At 28.7% G+C, this 11,898-nt stretch overlaps 3 protein-coding genes across 6 annotated transcripts in view; all 3 read left to right on the forward strand.

Annotated features, from left to right (window-relative positions):
- The window catches only part of LOC123296481 (vacuolar-sorting receptor 4), a 37,654-nt gene extending 36,696 nt beyond the window's left edge, over positions 1-958 (forward strand). Inside the window, exons 4-7 of the mRNA XM_044877960.1 lie at positions 54-275; positions 335-411; positions 472-588; positions 821-958. Of these exons, the coding sequence (XP_044733895.1) occupies positions 54-275; positions 335-411; positions 472-588; positions 821-934 (530 nt within the window). The 3' untranslated portion in view covers positions 935-958. The remainder of the gene's footprint in view (positions 1-53; positions 276-334; positions 412-471; positions 589-820) is intronic.
- Positions 959-1,534: 576 nt separating this feature from the next.
- Positions 1,535-4,364, forward strand: LOC123296604 (cell death-inducing p53-target protein 1-like). Of its 2 annotated transcripts, XM_044878142.1 has the most exons (5): positions 1,535-1,607; positions 1,765-1,920; positions 2,688-2,720; positions 3,109-3,238; positions 3,990-4,364. In XM_044878142.1, exons 2-5 carry the CDS (start codon positions 1,779-1,781, stop codon positions 4,096-4,098), a joined length of 414 nt encoding a protein of 137 aa, XP_044734077.1. In that variant the 5' UTR covers positions 1,535-1,607; positions 1,765-1,778; the 3' UTR covers positions 4,099-4,364. The 2 variants fall into 2 exon arrangements, with proteins under 2 accessions (XP_044734077.1, XP_044734078.1); XM_044878143.1 differs by lacking the exon at positions 2,688-2,720.
- Positions 4,365-5,022: 658 nt separating this feature from the next.
- LOC123294479 (autophagy-related protein 13 homolog) lies at positions 5,023-10,472 on the forward strand. 3 transcript variants are annotated; one of them, XR_006535101.1, is made up of 5 exons: positions 5,023-5,330; positions 6,539-7,071; positions 7,862-8,090; positions 8,759-10,254; positions 10,328-10,472. XR_006535101.1 is itself a non-coding variant. In XM_044875525.1 (4 exons), the coding sequence occupies exons 1-4, from the start codon at positions 5,178-5,180 to the stop codon at positions 9,239-9,241; spliced, it is 1,398 nt and encodes a 465-aa protein (XP_044731460.1). In that variant the 5' UTR covers positions 5,023-5,177; the 3' UTR covers positions 9,242-10,472. The 3 variants fall into 3 exon arrangements, 1 of the variants encoding a protein (XP_044731460.1); XR_006535102.1 differs by having other exon boundaries at positions 8,759-9,420; XM_044875525.1 differs by having other exon boundaries at positions 8,759-10,472.
- The last annotated feature ends 1,426 nt before the right edge of the window (positions 10,473-11,898 follow it).

Genomic DNA, 11,898 nt, shown 5'->3' on the forward strand with positions numbered 1-11,898 from the left:
ACCAACCGAAGCATTTTCCTAAAATATTAATTTAAAAAAACATAATTTTCTAGCAATATGCACAAAGATTTGTGAAAATGGAGGAACATGTGTTAAACCAAATATTTGCAGCTGTAAAAAAGGATTTCGTGGTAAACGTTGTGAAATTGATGTCAACGAATGTAAGGATCAAAAACCGTGTGATCAAATTTGCCATAATACACATGGAAGTTATTTTTGTGAATGTAGGGAAAATTTTATTCTTCAACCGAATAAACACTCTTGTAAAAAAGAAGGTATAAAAAAGTTGAAGTTCTTTAATTTTTGAAATATTTTAGTTCCTTTTGTTTTGTAGGAATAGAAGGACCAGCTTTGGAAGCTAAAGACTTAGAGTTTGATGATTTATCACATCGAATTTATAAATTGGAAAAAGTTAGTAGTTTAAAATGTTGGAAAGAATTGCTTGGATTTTAAACCATTTTAATTTTTCAGCTTATCGGAAGCGATACATTTCTTGCAAACGAGACTGAAGTTCTACACACTGTACAGAAATCAATTCAATACTTAACAAATCAAATTAAATATTTACAAAATCAAATTGAAGTTATGGTAAGCGAAAAGTATAAGATCCTTACATAGTGAGATTTTGGCCAAAAGTATACATTTTTAGACTAAAATTTTGCATAAATTGCGATTTTATTTAAAAATTACAATTATCGAACCTAATTACATTAAAGTGAAGTTTCGTTGTTTGTTAAATAAATGTACTTTAGCCAAAGTCTCGCTTTTTGAATTATAATCTGTTTTTGAATTATCTAATTAAAATTTTAAAATTTTTTAGCAGAATACAAACAGTGTGAATATGAAAAAATTCGAAGAAAGATTATTTTTATTGGAGCAACGAACAAATCGAATTCTTGGACGAAATATTAATACTAATATGATTTTTTCATAAAACGTTATTTATCTAAAATCTTAAATTTTTATATTCTGTGATAAAATATTGTAAGAATGAAGTTGAAATGTATTCTGGGAATACGAATTCCTAAATAAAGCGCCTGTTTTTTTTAACAAAATTGATTAAAATAATTTGTTTCTTTATTTTAAACCTGCACCCCTAAAAACAAACCCAAAACAACCTTAGGCCATATTTAGAGGTTGTGGGTTCTTGCATAGCATTGGTACTTTGTACCCCCTATTTTACGCCCTTAGTGGGGAAATTTAGAAAAATCCTTTATTTAAAGGGCGCCTACATAATAAACGCAAATTATATTCTAAATTACATGTTTTTTTCTTGAACGGTATAACTTGTGGAGTAGGTAATATATCCATTTCCAAGAAGATAGAAGCTGAAAAGTGGGTAATTTCAAATTGTTGGTTTATTGATTCTAATTTTATCAATGACTAATTCAGGCCAAAAATATGAAGGGGTCATCGCCGTGCCTATGTCCGGAATTTTGCTAGTATGCTCCAATTTTGTAATGTCCGAAGTTTTGTAAGTAGGCGCCAATTTAAAAACAAAAAACTACGATGACATTTTTTCAAAATTTTTACAGTTTTTCAATGAACAGAATATCATTTCACAATAAAATGAGCTGACGCAAATGGTAATTCCATCCCCACCCTTGGTAATTAACTATTCAATTAAACATTTATTTATAATCCGATTATTCTATTTGAAAGTTCTTTAAAGGCTAAATAATCGTGAAATACTCGGATCGAAAGTTTTAAGTCAGTTTAATTAATCATTTCAAAGTTGTAAGAATAATTTTTTTTCTTTTTTAGAGCTAACTGTTAAAATGAGTCGTCAACCTTACCCAACGGGCTCAGGTGGATATCAACAGCAGCAGGGTGCTTCTCCATCACTACTAATTGACTTTAAGGTTCCACCATTAGATTCTAAACTATCCTATGAAACACAGGAGTCAATTAAACCACTAGGTATAACCATTTTAATTGCCATAATTTTAAACCAGTTCAAATACAGAGTATTTTTGACTTCAGGCGATCTATCTCCAAAGTCCCAAATTTTACAATAAATAAGAAAACCAAATTTCTTTATCCGCATGAAATTTTTATTTTTCAAATGTTTTTGATATGTTAAAGTTATATCTTGTCTGTTGGTAACATTAATATAATTAATTTAAAAAAAATTAATTTAGGCCCAATGATCTAAAACTGTAATAAAGACCAATATAAATTTCGAAATTATTGTTTTCGTTACAATAAAATATTATTTAAAAAATGAACCGAATAATCTATAATATACTACTTTTAAAGTATTTGTGTAAAACAATTGCCTATACTTCAAAAATTTTGGATGTAGAAAATTATCTGTACATACAAAATTCTATAAACGAAAATTCCAGCTAGTTAAAAACCCACCCATTACTCTCAAATTCGTCTTTGGGATAAGTCGTCACGACAAGTTTTAACAATAAAAGCAAACGATGAACACTCAGTGAATATTTTTCAAAATTGTCATATTTATGTCTAATATAAGACTATCCCGTGATCATTCCATTCTTTACTAAATAAGCTACATTTTCTTACGCTAGTTTCTTAGCCTATATTCAATAAATGTAAATTTTGTTAAAAATACAATTTTTTTAAAATTTTAGTGTTCATACATTTTAATTTTATTTTGATTAAAATGCTATTATTTCCAAAAAAAAGTTACTTCACATTCAATTTTATTTTATTTTTAGAAACTTCCAACATATATGGACCTCATGGAGCTGGTAAGTATCTTAGTAGTATTTTTAATTTTTATAATACATCTAACCTTTTTTAACACATTCTTTACCTTGTGGATCTTACGACATCATTGGTCAAAACTCATACTTTGGATTGGCAGCAACCCTTAAAAACAGAACATTGTTGTTTTCTTACAAAACACGTTCTTATTTTAACTCAAATAGATTCTATCAAAGAATCATTCAGTGTTAGAAATTACAAAAAAGATGAAACTTTATATTTCAAATGAAAAGACAAAGAACAGTACTTGACCGAACCAGTGATCAGAACTGTGGCAAATTCTGTCAAAATATTTATTAATTATTGGATAGCAAGGGATCGTCGATTATTATCTTTATTCTTTTTCTTTATTAATATTTTTGCATTTTTTAGAAAATATACAAGATTTATCCCACCAATCGACGGTGCAATGGTGTCCAACATGTGGTAGAACTGTTAAAACCACAGTAAAATATAAAGCGTCTATTTTTACGTTTTGTTGGTTCCTTGTACTTTGTCTTACGTAAGTTAGACTATTTAACGGTATAAAAAATAATGTTATAATTGCGTTTTGACTCCAGAAAATCTTTTTTCCGATATTTTAAATGGTTGCGGGAATATAATTTTCCATTCTTGACCAGAATAGTAATCCTTCCGTACCGTTTTTCCACATATGATTATTATGAATAACATATTTGATAATTTACCTAAAGACCTAAGTAAGAGTATACTAAATACCTTACTAAGAGGTATTCGGAAAAAATATAGCGTATGCATTTCACAGGAAAAGCACATTCTCCGAACTTCTATGGTTCCAGTAAATTCCATTATCGACCGGGAGTATTTACTTTTCCTACTTAATACACAAACTACTATTTTTTCAACTTTTCAATCACAATTTTCTCAAAAAAGCTGTCAGATACGAAAAAAATACAGAGGACATTTTTTGTAATAATAACCCTTGTAAAATTTTGATACCCATACCATGGTTTTTGAGATATCTACAAAAATATGAATTTTTAGATTAAAACACCCTTTTAAGGCAGAAGCCCCCCCCCCCCACTTTGACGGATTTTTATAGTTTCATGAAGTAGTAACTGCCCTAAAATTCTATGAAAAAAGAAATTATGTTCCAAATTTGAGACAGCTAGCTAGTTTCAGCAAAATGACTATAGAAGCTATTACTTCATAATTACAAATATGTACAATTTTAATGGACTATTTAAATTAAAATAACTTTTATGTATTTGTTATTTTTCAATTTTATATTTTAGCCTTGTTTTGTGTTGGATACCATCCGTCATTAATAAGTGCAAAAATGCAAATCACTATTGTCCAGAATGTGGAGCTATGATTGGAACACATGACGGAAGTTGCTGTTAAATTGTTGTATCATGGTACAGTGGCGTAACTAGAAACATGTATACAACTAAGCAAAAAATTTGTAAACAAAACAAAATTCTAAAAACCATTCGCTATATTTACAAAGGTGTGTTCAGATTTTTTTGGCTGAAAGTTAACCGTAGTGCGCTAATACCAAATTCATTTCGGTCAATGCAGTTTATAGAACACAATTTTATTGCTTACTGATATTGTATTCCAGACAGTATAGAGAGCTTGGCTTAAGCGAGTTACGCCACTGACCCAATACTCACACTGTTGTTTGTATAATGAAATAAAAAGTACCAAAAGCTTTTATAGCATTGTTAAATTTTAACACGTTTATTTAAATTATTACCTAATTATCTGATATCCGAATTCCAACTTCTACTATTCCCTTTTAAAAAGTACTATAATCCCGATTCGGGACTTTCCAAATCAATCAATCGATATGAATAGGAAATTTAATTTCTTATTAATTCCGATTAATACAAAAGTTAATGATACAAAGATAATTTCACGAAATAGTTGATTTCAAATGGGCTGGATTTTGGATATTTCTTTCTTATGGCCAATCTGCCCAAGGCAATAAGAAAATCTGCCCACTTCCCGTTTAACAAAATAAAGCCGTAACTAAAAAAGTCCCTGCGAATTGATTGAAGATTGGGTAGAAGAAAAAGATACCCTGGAATTGTAGATTAAGTACACCAAAATATCATCACGGTTATGTAGGATCATCTCCCACTTGTATTACCTACAACTACACCCGTGTTGAAAATTTGTCAAATTATGGGCATCAAAAAATTGTAAAAATTATTTTAAAAATTTGTAACGGTAAGGCTAATGGCATCTATACGTAGAATATAAAACTACAACAACTCCATCTTGTTTTGTACACCATACGTCATACATGAAAGTCCTTGTGAAGTTGTGGATGTCATTAAACATTTGTTAGCAAATTTTTTTTTCAAATCAATTTGAATGTGTTTAAAAAAATGTGTTTGTGTTATACATAAATTATTGTGTAAATTTTATACAAATATTTTATATGGACTGTCATAATATGTTATTCAAATATCATTATGGCATCTTTAAAAATAACCGTGCAAGACAAGAAAGAATTGGACAAGTTTACAAAATTTTTAGCATTAAAAGCTGCACAAATAATAGTTCAATCAAGACTTGGTGAAAAAATACAAACACAGGGAAAACCTTATACATCAGGAGCTGATTGGGTTAGCATTATGTTTTTTCTTTTTCATAAAATTTTCACGTAAGCATGTGAGAAATGATTAATGTTTTTTGATAATTCTCATGTGATACATTGTTTAATTAGTTTAGTTTTGTCAATAATTTCAAGTTTGATTCATCAGTTTGACCTTTAATTTTTAAAATATTATTTGTTTTTAAATTCAATATGATAAGTACTTATTTTCAAAATTTTCATGGTCAATCTAAAAATACATGGCAGTAATAAGTTAGTGACATTATATAAACTCTACCCATGACAATCACATGCCTAAGGGTAAATCAAATTAAATTTTTGTTTGGCATATCTTAATCGAATTTTCATGTATTGATAGAAAAATATATTATTCGCTTCCAACGACCTGTTTATATATAGATTTTTGTCGTAGGCATGTAAATTTGCAGCTCTAAAATAAATCATTCGTCGCGAAAACTTGTTATTAATACCTTAAATTTAATAGGAAATAATAATGAAAATACACAAAATTTTTCTAAAATTAACAAGGAAATAGCGATTATTTTATAAAATTAATCCGTTTAATAAAACTTCAAAATAATAAAACCTATGTCATTTAATTTAATAAGAAATTTGAATTAAAATCTGAATAAACTAGAATGTGGTAAATTACGAAATTGACAAGAGCAAATGGTTGTAATGTTAATGTACCAGTCCCAATATCTGAGAATCAAATAAGTCAAGCTAAATACTAAAAATTATAGTACTGTAATAAATCAATCCACCCAGATTTTTAATAAAATTTTGGGCTAAATTATGATTTTGAGAACAATGTTTTTTTAAACTCGGTAAGCGAGGCAAAAATTAACCGCGCCTGAATAATATAGACATACCGGGTGAGTTTTTGTTTATCTTGAGACATCAAAATATCTCGATAACTGATTCCGCCGCAATTTGAGACTGAGGCGTCAGTAACTTTAAAATCCCTATTTTTTTTTTATAGCGAATCGAGATAGATTTTTCTCTCTCAAATAATAATTATGCCATAGCCATTTGTTTGAACAGTTTATTAAAAAAATATTTCGATGTTACAAGATAGAAAGCAAACGCGATATTTGAATTATTATAACCTGTTTATCACCCATTCAAAAATCAAAATCGCATTCATCCACGATAAGACGATTGTGCGCCTCTGCCATTTTAATTCAATTTTAACAAAATTTATGTTTTTATTTTTAGTTTAATTTGGCAATAAAAGATTTGCCAGATGTGTTGGCTGAAGCAAAACAAGCAATATCAAGTGAATTAGGGACCACACGTTTACCGCTATGTGTAGAAATATCATTACGTACTGCAGAAGGTGACACAATGGTTTTGGAGACCTGGTGTTTAAGTTCATTACACGAACAATATGACCCAGGCACAAGAGCCACATATACTGTATATAATCGTATGGGAATACTATTAAAATCATTAGTGTCAGTAACAAGAGTAACACCAGCGTATAAATTATCTAGAAGGCAGAGCCCCGATTCATATGTTATATGTTATCGTATTTATATGGGTGAACCACAATTTCATAATTTAGGTGATGGCTATAAACAAGTACGAGTTGGACAAATTTGTACACCAATTGGTACGTTACATTTGTCAGTGGCGTATCGTACAAAAATGACTATTTCCCCAACACAGACTGGTAGTAATAATTCAATTATGCTCAAAAGTGATCATTTTAAAACAGAGACTGATGATAAAAATACAAAGAATGATGAGTAAGTATTGAATTTTTAGAATTTTTACTAGATTGAGAACATATGTATTCTTGATTCATAAAAACCACATAGACAATGAAATAAATGCGTTTTAATTCAAAATATAAAGTACAGTGGACCCGCGGTAATCCGACAAACGTTTTGCAAGGTGGTGTCGAATTACCGAATTTGTCGGACTATAGAGTACTGCCACAAACCCCTGTAACCCAGAACTTTTCGAAAAAGAATACATTGTAATGTTGTAATCCGACAAATTACAAATCAAAGTGATAAGATTTCAACCATTTTCTAATTTCAGCCACTAAGATTTTATTATTTATAATAAATCTGCATTGTAATTACCGTTATAGCTATGTCGGATTAGACAGGGGCTGCATTACCGCGGATCTATTGTAAACAGCAATCTAACCAATACTCGTATAGTGTATACAAGTATTACCCATATAGTAGAAGCATTATTGCACAGAAAAGTGAACCATAACCTAACCACAGTGGTGGCTGATATGGTACTCGCAACTAGATCGAGTAACAAAAGTATCCAGCCCAGACTCTCAACCACTGTGTAATATTTTTGTTTCTTTCTATTTAGAAATAAAAGGAAATATACGGTAGTCCATTGGAATGTACAATCTCGTTTACTTATTTAATGATGTGTTAATGTAACAAAAGTTTAAAAAAACACATTTATGTACTCTTGATTTACAAAAAGCACATAAATAATGATGCAAATACGTTTTGTTTCAAAATAAAAAGTAAAACAAACTATATTTTTGTTTCTTTTAAATTTCAGTGACAATTATGTTGTTATCATGAATAAACCATTAAAACGTGGTGCTTTTATTGAACCTGAATGTGTAAATTTTCCTCCAATCAGTCCGAAACCTTTTGAAAAATTATTTGAAAAGTATAATAATGGTAAACAATCTGTGGAAATTCAAACACCGAAACCAATCACTAAACCTTTAAGTATAAATATTTCGAAGAAAAAGGAGAGTAGTTTGGAAGAATTACGACCTTTGGTAAGTATATTATAGTTTTTTTTTTCTTTTTTTATAAATTATTTTTATAATTAGAGAATCTATTTGCCTTATAAAAGATTGAATTTTGAAACTCACTCGTTAATTTAAAAAAAAAAAAAAAAAGGTAGATTTCAATAAATCTCCGTGTACAAGATATTTTAGACCTAAAAATAGAAAAATTTGATTTTAAAAAGGGTTTAGGGACTAGTTTTTACCCAAAAAATCTGGGTTCTTTTATCGCTAAGACAAGTAGTTTTCGAAATATCGTGTGAAATAGCACGAACTGGCTCTTTCGCGCAAGTTTAGGCGACACTTATAAAAACACTATCCTAAGTGTTAAATAAACACAATTTTTGTATTTTTCGGGTCAAAAATACCTTATATAGTACCTATATTGAGCTTTATTAAGGAGGAAAGTTTTTCTCCGATTTTATGCATTTTTTAAGAAGTTAAAATGGGGTTCAAATTAGAAAAAAAATTATTTCAATTTTCTTGCTGTGAAAAGTACAAAAATCAGGTAGGTTTATTAAACGCTTGAACGTGCATCTTCTGATATATGGCCTGAAATCGCTCTAAGGTATCGGTTATTCGAATATGATTTCAGACGATATCTAAACAATAAAAATAGTTCATGTTCGGACGTTAATTTTGATTTTTTTCCTTTTCAGAAAGTACCATTTGCACAATCCGATAAAGACGATATAGCAAAAGTAACAAATCTCTATTGGTATTTTAAAGAAGCACCCACATTAGAATCATTTGAGAATGGTCCAACAATTGGCGAACAAGATTTATTAGGTGAAATAGAAAAACATCAAAAACAACTACAAACCTACAATACATTAGTAAAAGAATTATTGCGATCATCAAAAGGTGATGATGACACGGATCCCGAAAATGAGATCGAAAAGAAAAAATCCAAATCGAAAAAAGATAAAGCAAACAAGAAACAACAACAATCGTCAACCATTAATAAAGAAAATATTGAATCGAATAATTCGTGTACACCATCCTCAACGAATTTAATTACAAATAAAATCATATTAAATGATTCAAATGAAAATAGTAGTGGGGATAATATTTTACCAGCACCTCCACAGAAAGTGAATAATGATAATCCCAAAAGTGAAGACGATAATAATAATAATTAGAATTAAATATTGAGAAAAAACTTTTATTTTTGGATGTTACCTGAAAAGACTGATTGATTCACAAATGAAAGAAAACTTTTTAAAATTTATTATTTAATTTTTTTGAAGTGATAACGAAGCGAAGAAAAGAAGTGGTTTAAGAATACAAAAACGCTATGAGATTATTTATTTTATTTAAGGTAGTGCAAAAATTATTTTTGAATAAGAAAATACCGAGAATCCGAGAAAAAGCAGAGAAATTGATAAAAATATTAAGAGACTCTTAACGTATCAAGATTATCCTGGAAAACATGAAACTGGCAGAGAGTTCCTAGATTCTGGAAAAATTAGAGAATTCCAATCTCAGGCAGGGAAATTAATAAATACATGGTTTGATCTAAAGAGAAATATTGCCTTAAGAACTTTTTCCGTGGAAGCCTGTAATTTCCATAACAAATTACTCTACGAATATATCAAGAAGACAAGAAGTTTAGTTTCTAGAAAAGGAAAGCCTTTAAAAAAGGGGTTCGTCTAAATTATCATCGCTTCCGATCAAGTCTATCATTTCTGCAGTAAAATTCGCGATGATGTTTCTTATTAAAATTAAAGTCTCTCGGAAACTTTGAGATTCTGATTGAAATTGATATCGACTGTTTTGGCAATTTAACGCCATTTAACTGTTTTTTGTTAGGGTTAACTGGAGTGCAATTGAGAAAAGCGATAAATCTTTTGACTTTATTGTCTAAACTTTTCATCACCTTCATATTTTGAGGGTCTCCAATCTTCCTACTTATAGATGTGCAAGGTGATGCCAGGAAGGATCGGGAAATTCTATTTCTCACAGATTGATTAACTTGAACTGCCTTCGGTCTAAAAATTATCGTTTAAATAGAAAAGAAAAATCATTTTCAATATATTTGAATATAAAAAGCTTCGATTCGTCGCCAGTGATTTAAAGGTGAAAGCTTCACTTCAATCGTGTGATATTCCTAAAATCACACTTTTATTTTAATAAAATTTACATTGAAGTAAATGTAAGTCGTAAAAATTAGGTCAATTTTTATTTTTATTTTTTCATCTTTATTTTTATTTAAAATATATTTACAGACATCGATCGGTCATACATTAGCGCAGCGTGAATGAAAACAAAAAGCATTGGTTTGCGGGTAAAATTGCACAAAATTAGAGAATAAAATCAGGTAAAATGAATTTTTTTAGTTATTTATAAGCTTCCAATAATTTGCCAATTTTTGAAAATAATTTTTTATGGTTACTTGTATTAAATTTGTATCTGTATTTTATGAATTTTTAATAGGATTGTGCCAAATTCTAAATATTTTATCCATCAGGCAAAAATTGCAAATAGTTGTAAAAGGAAAATGCATAATTTTAATTGGAAATACAGCAGTTTATCAATTTTTGCTATACTTTCCTTGAATGGATTAAAATAAAAATAAATTAATTGAAGCTATCGCAATTATTTGACTCACTAAATATTATCGATTACCCCTTCTATAATTGGGTTTGATTCAAAGATCGTATGTTTGTGCTTTATACCTGTAACATCCTAAAAGCTGTACAAAAGTTTTTCCCCGGAAAATTAGGAAAAAATCTCCGATAATAGGCTGTTATATTCAAAAAAACTTCAAAAAGAGAACCGATGATTTACAGGTCTAGAAAATATTCGGGATCCAAATGCGATATTTTTATCGTATAATTTTTATCAGGAAAATGACAAATATCGATCAGCTTCGATCTTACGGGAGTAATGTAAATGGTGTCTATTTTAGAAAGTTGGAAGAAGGCAATAATTTGATATTGCTGCAGAAGCCTTCAATTTTTTTTTCAATTAATTTTCAGTAAATACTCTTGTATATTCAAAAGAAAAAATTATCATAAAAGATAATTCGAAGAAAATCAAATGTTCACGTAAATTATCGCCAAATTTTTGCAAACCATAGCTTAAATTTGATCATGTTGTTGGGTGATTCGTTTTTATATAATTATAGTAAAGGAGCCGATTGTATTAAACCTTCTCTCATAACATTAAAGTTTAATTTTATTTTTTCGTAATGCTTTAAAGAAAAACGATTTTAACTTTTCTAGAAGTCGAAAAAAATCTTAAACAAGCGTTGAATTTTTGTTTTAAAGATAATCTTTTAAGTAATAAAAAGACAGGTTCAATAAACAAAATTTGCCAACAAAAACTTTTAGCATTATTCGATTTCCATAATTTTTGCCTTTTTATGATGCATAATAAAATGTATTTATTTATTTAAAAAATGAATAAAACTTAAGTGTTATCAGGGAAGGGCTTGTACCTTCGAATCCTGGATCATATTACAGTTATATGAATTATTTTGCGCATTGTTCTTTCTATTCTTTACAAAAACTTTCTTGTTTTTTTTTTTGTTGTTATTTAAAGTGGCATTAATTAATGAGATGTAATTTCATTATTATTATTTTTATTATTTAAAAATAATATTGTACATTTGTGCCTTTGTGCTTATTATATAATTATTATTATTATTAATATTATTGAAAAGAAAATAGTATAGAAAAATTATTTATATTATGTAAATAAGAAAACAGAAAAATTTTATTGCAATCATCATGTGTAAATGTGGCCTCATTCATTCATTTCATTCAAAATAAAAAGAGCTATTCATCATTACTTA

The sequence above is a fragment of the Chrysoperla carnea genome, chromosome 3 (genome assembly GCF_905475395.1).
Source record: "Chrysoperla carnea chromosome 3, inChrCarn1.1, whole genome shotgun sequence".
In the NCBI taxonomy this organism is placed as follows: Eukaryota; Metazoa; Arthropoda; class Insecta; order Neuroptera; family Chrysopidae; genus Chrysoperla; species Chrysoperla carnea.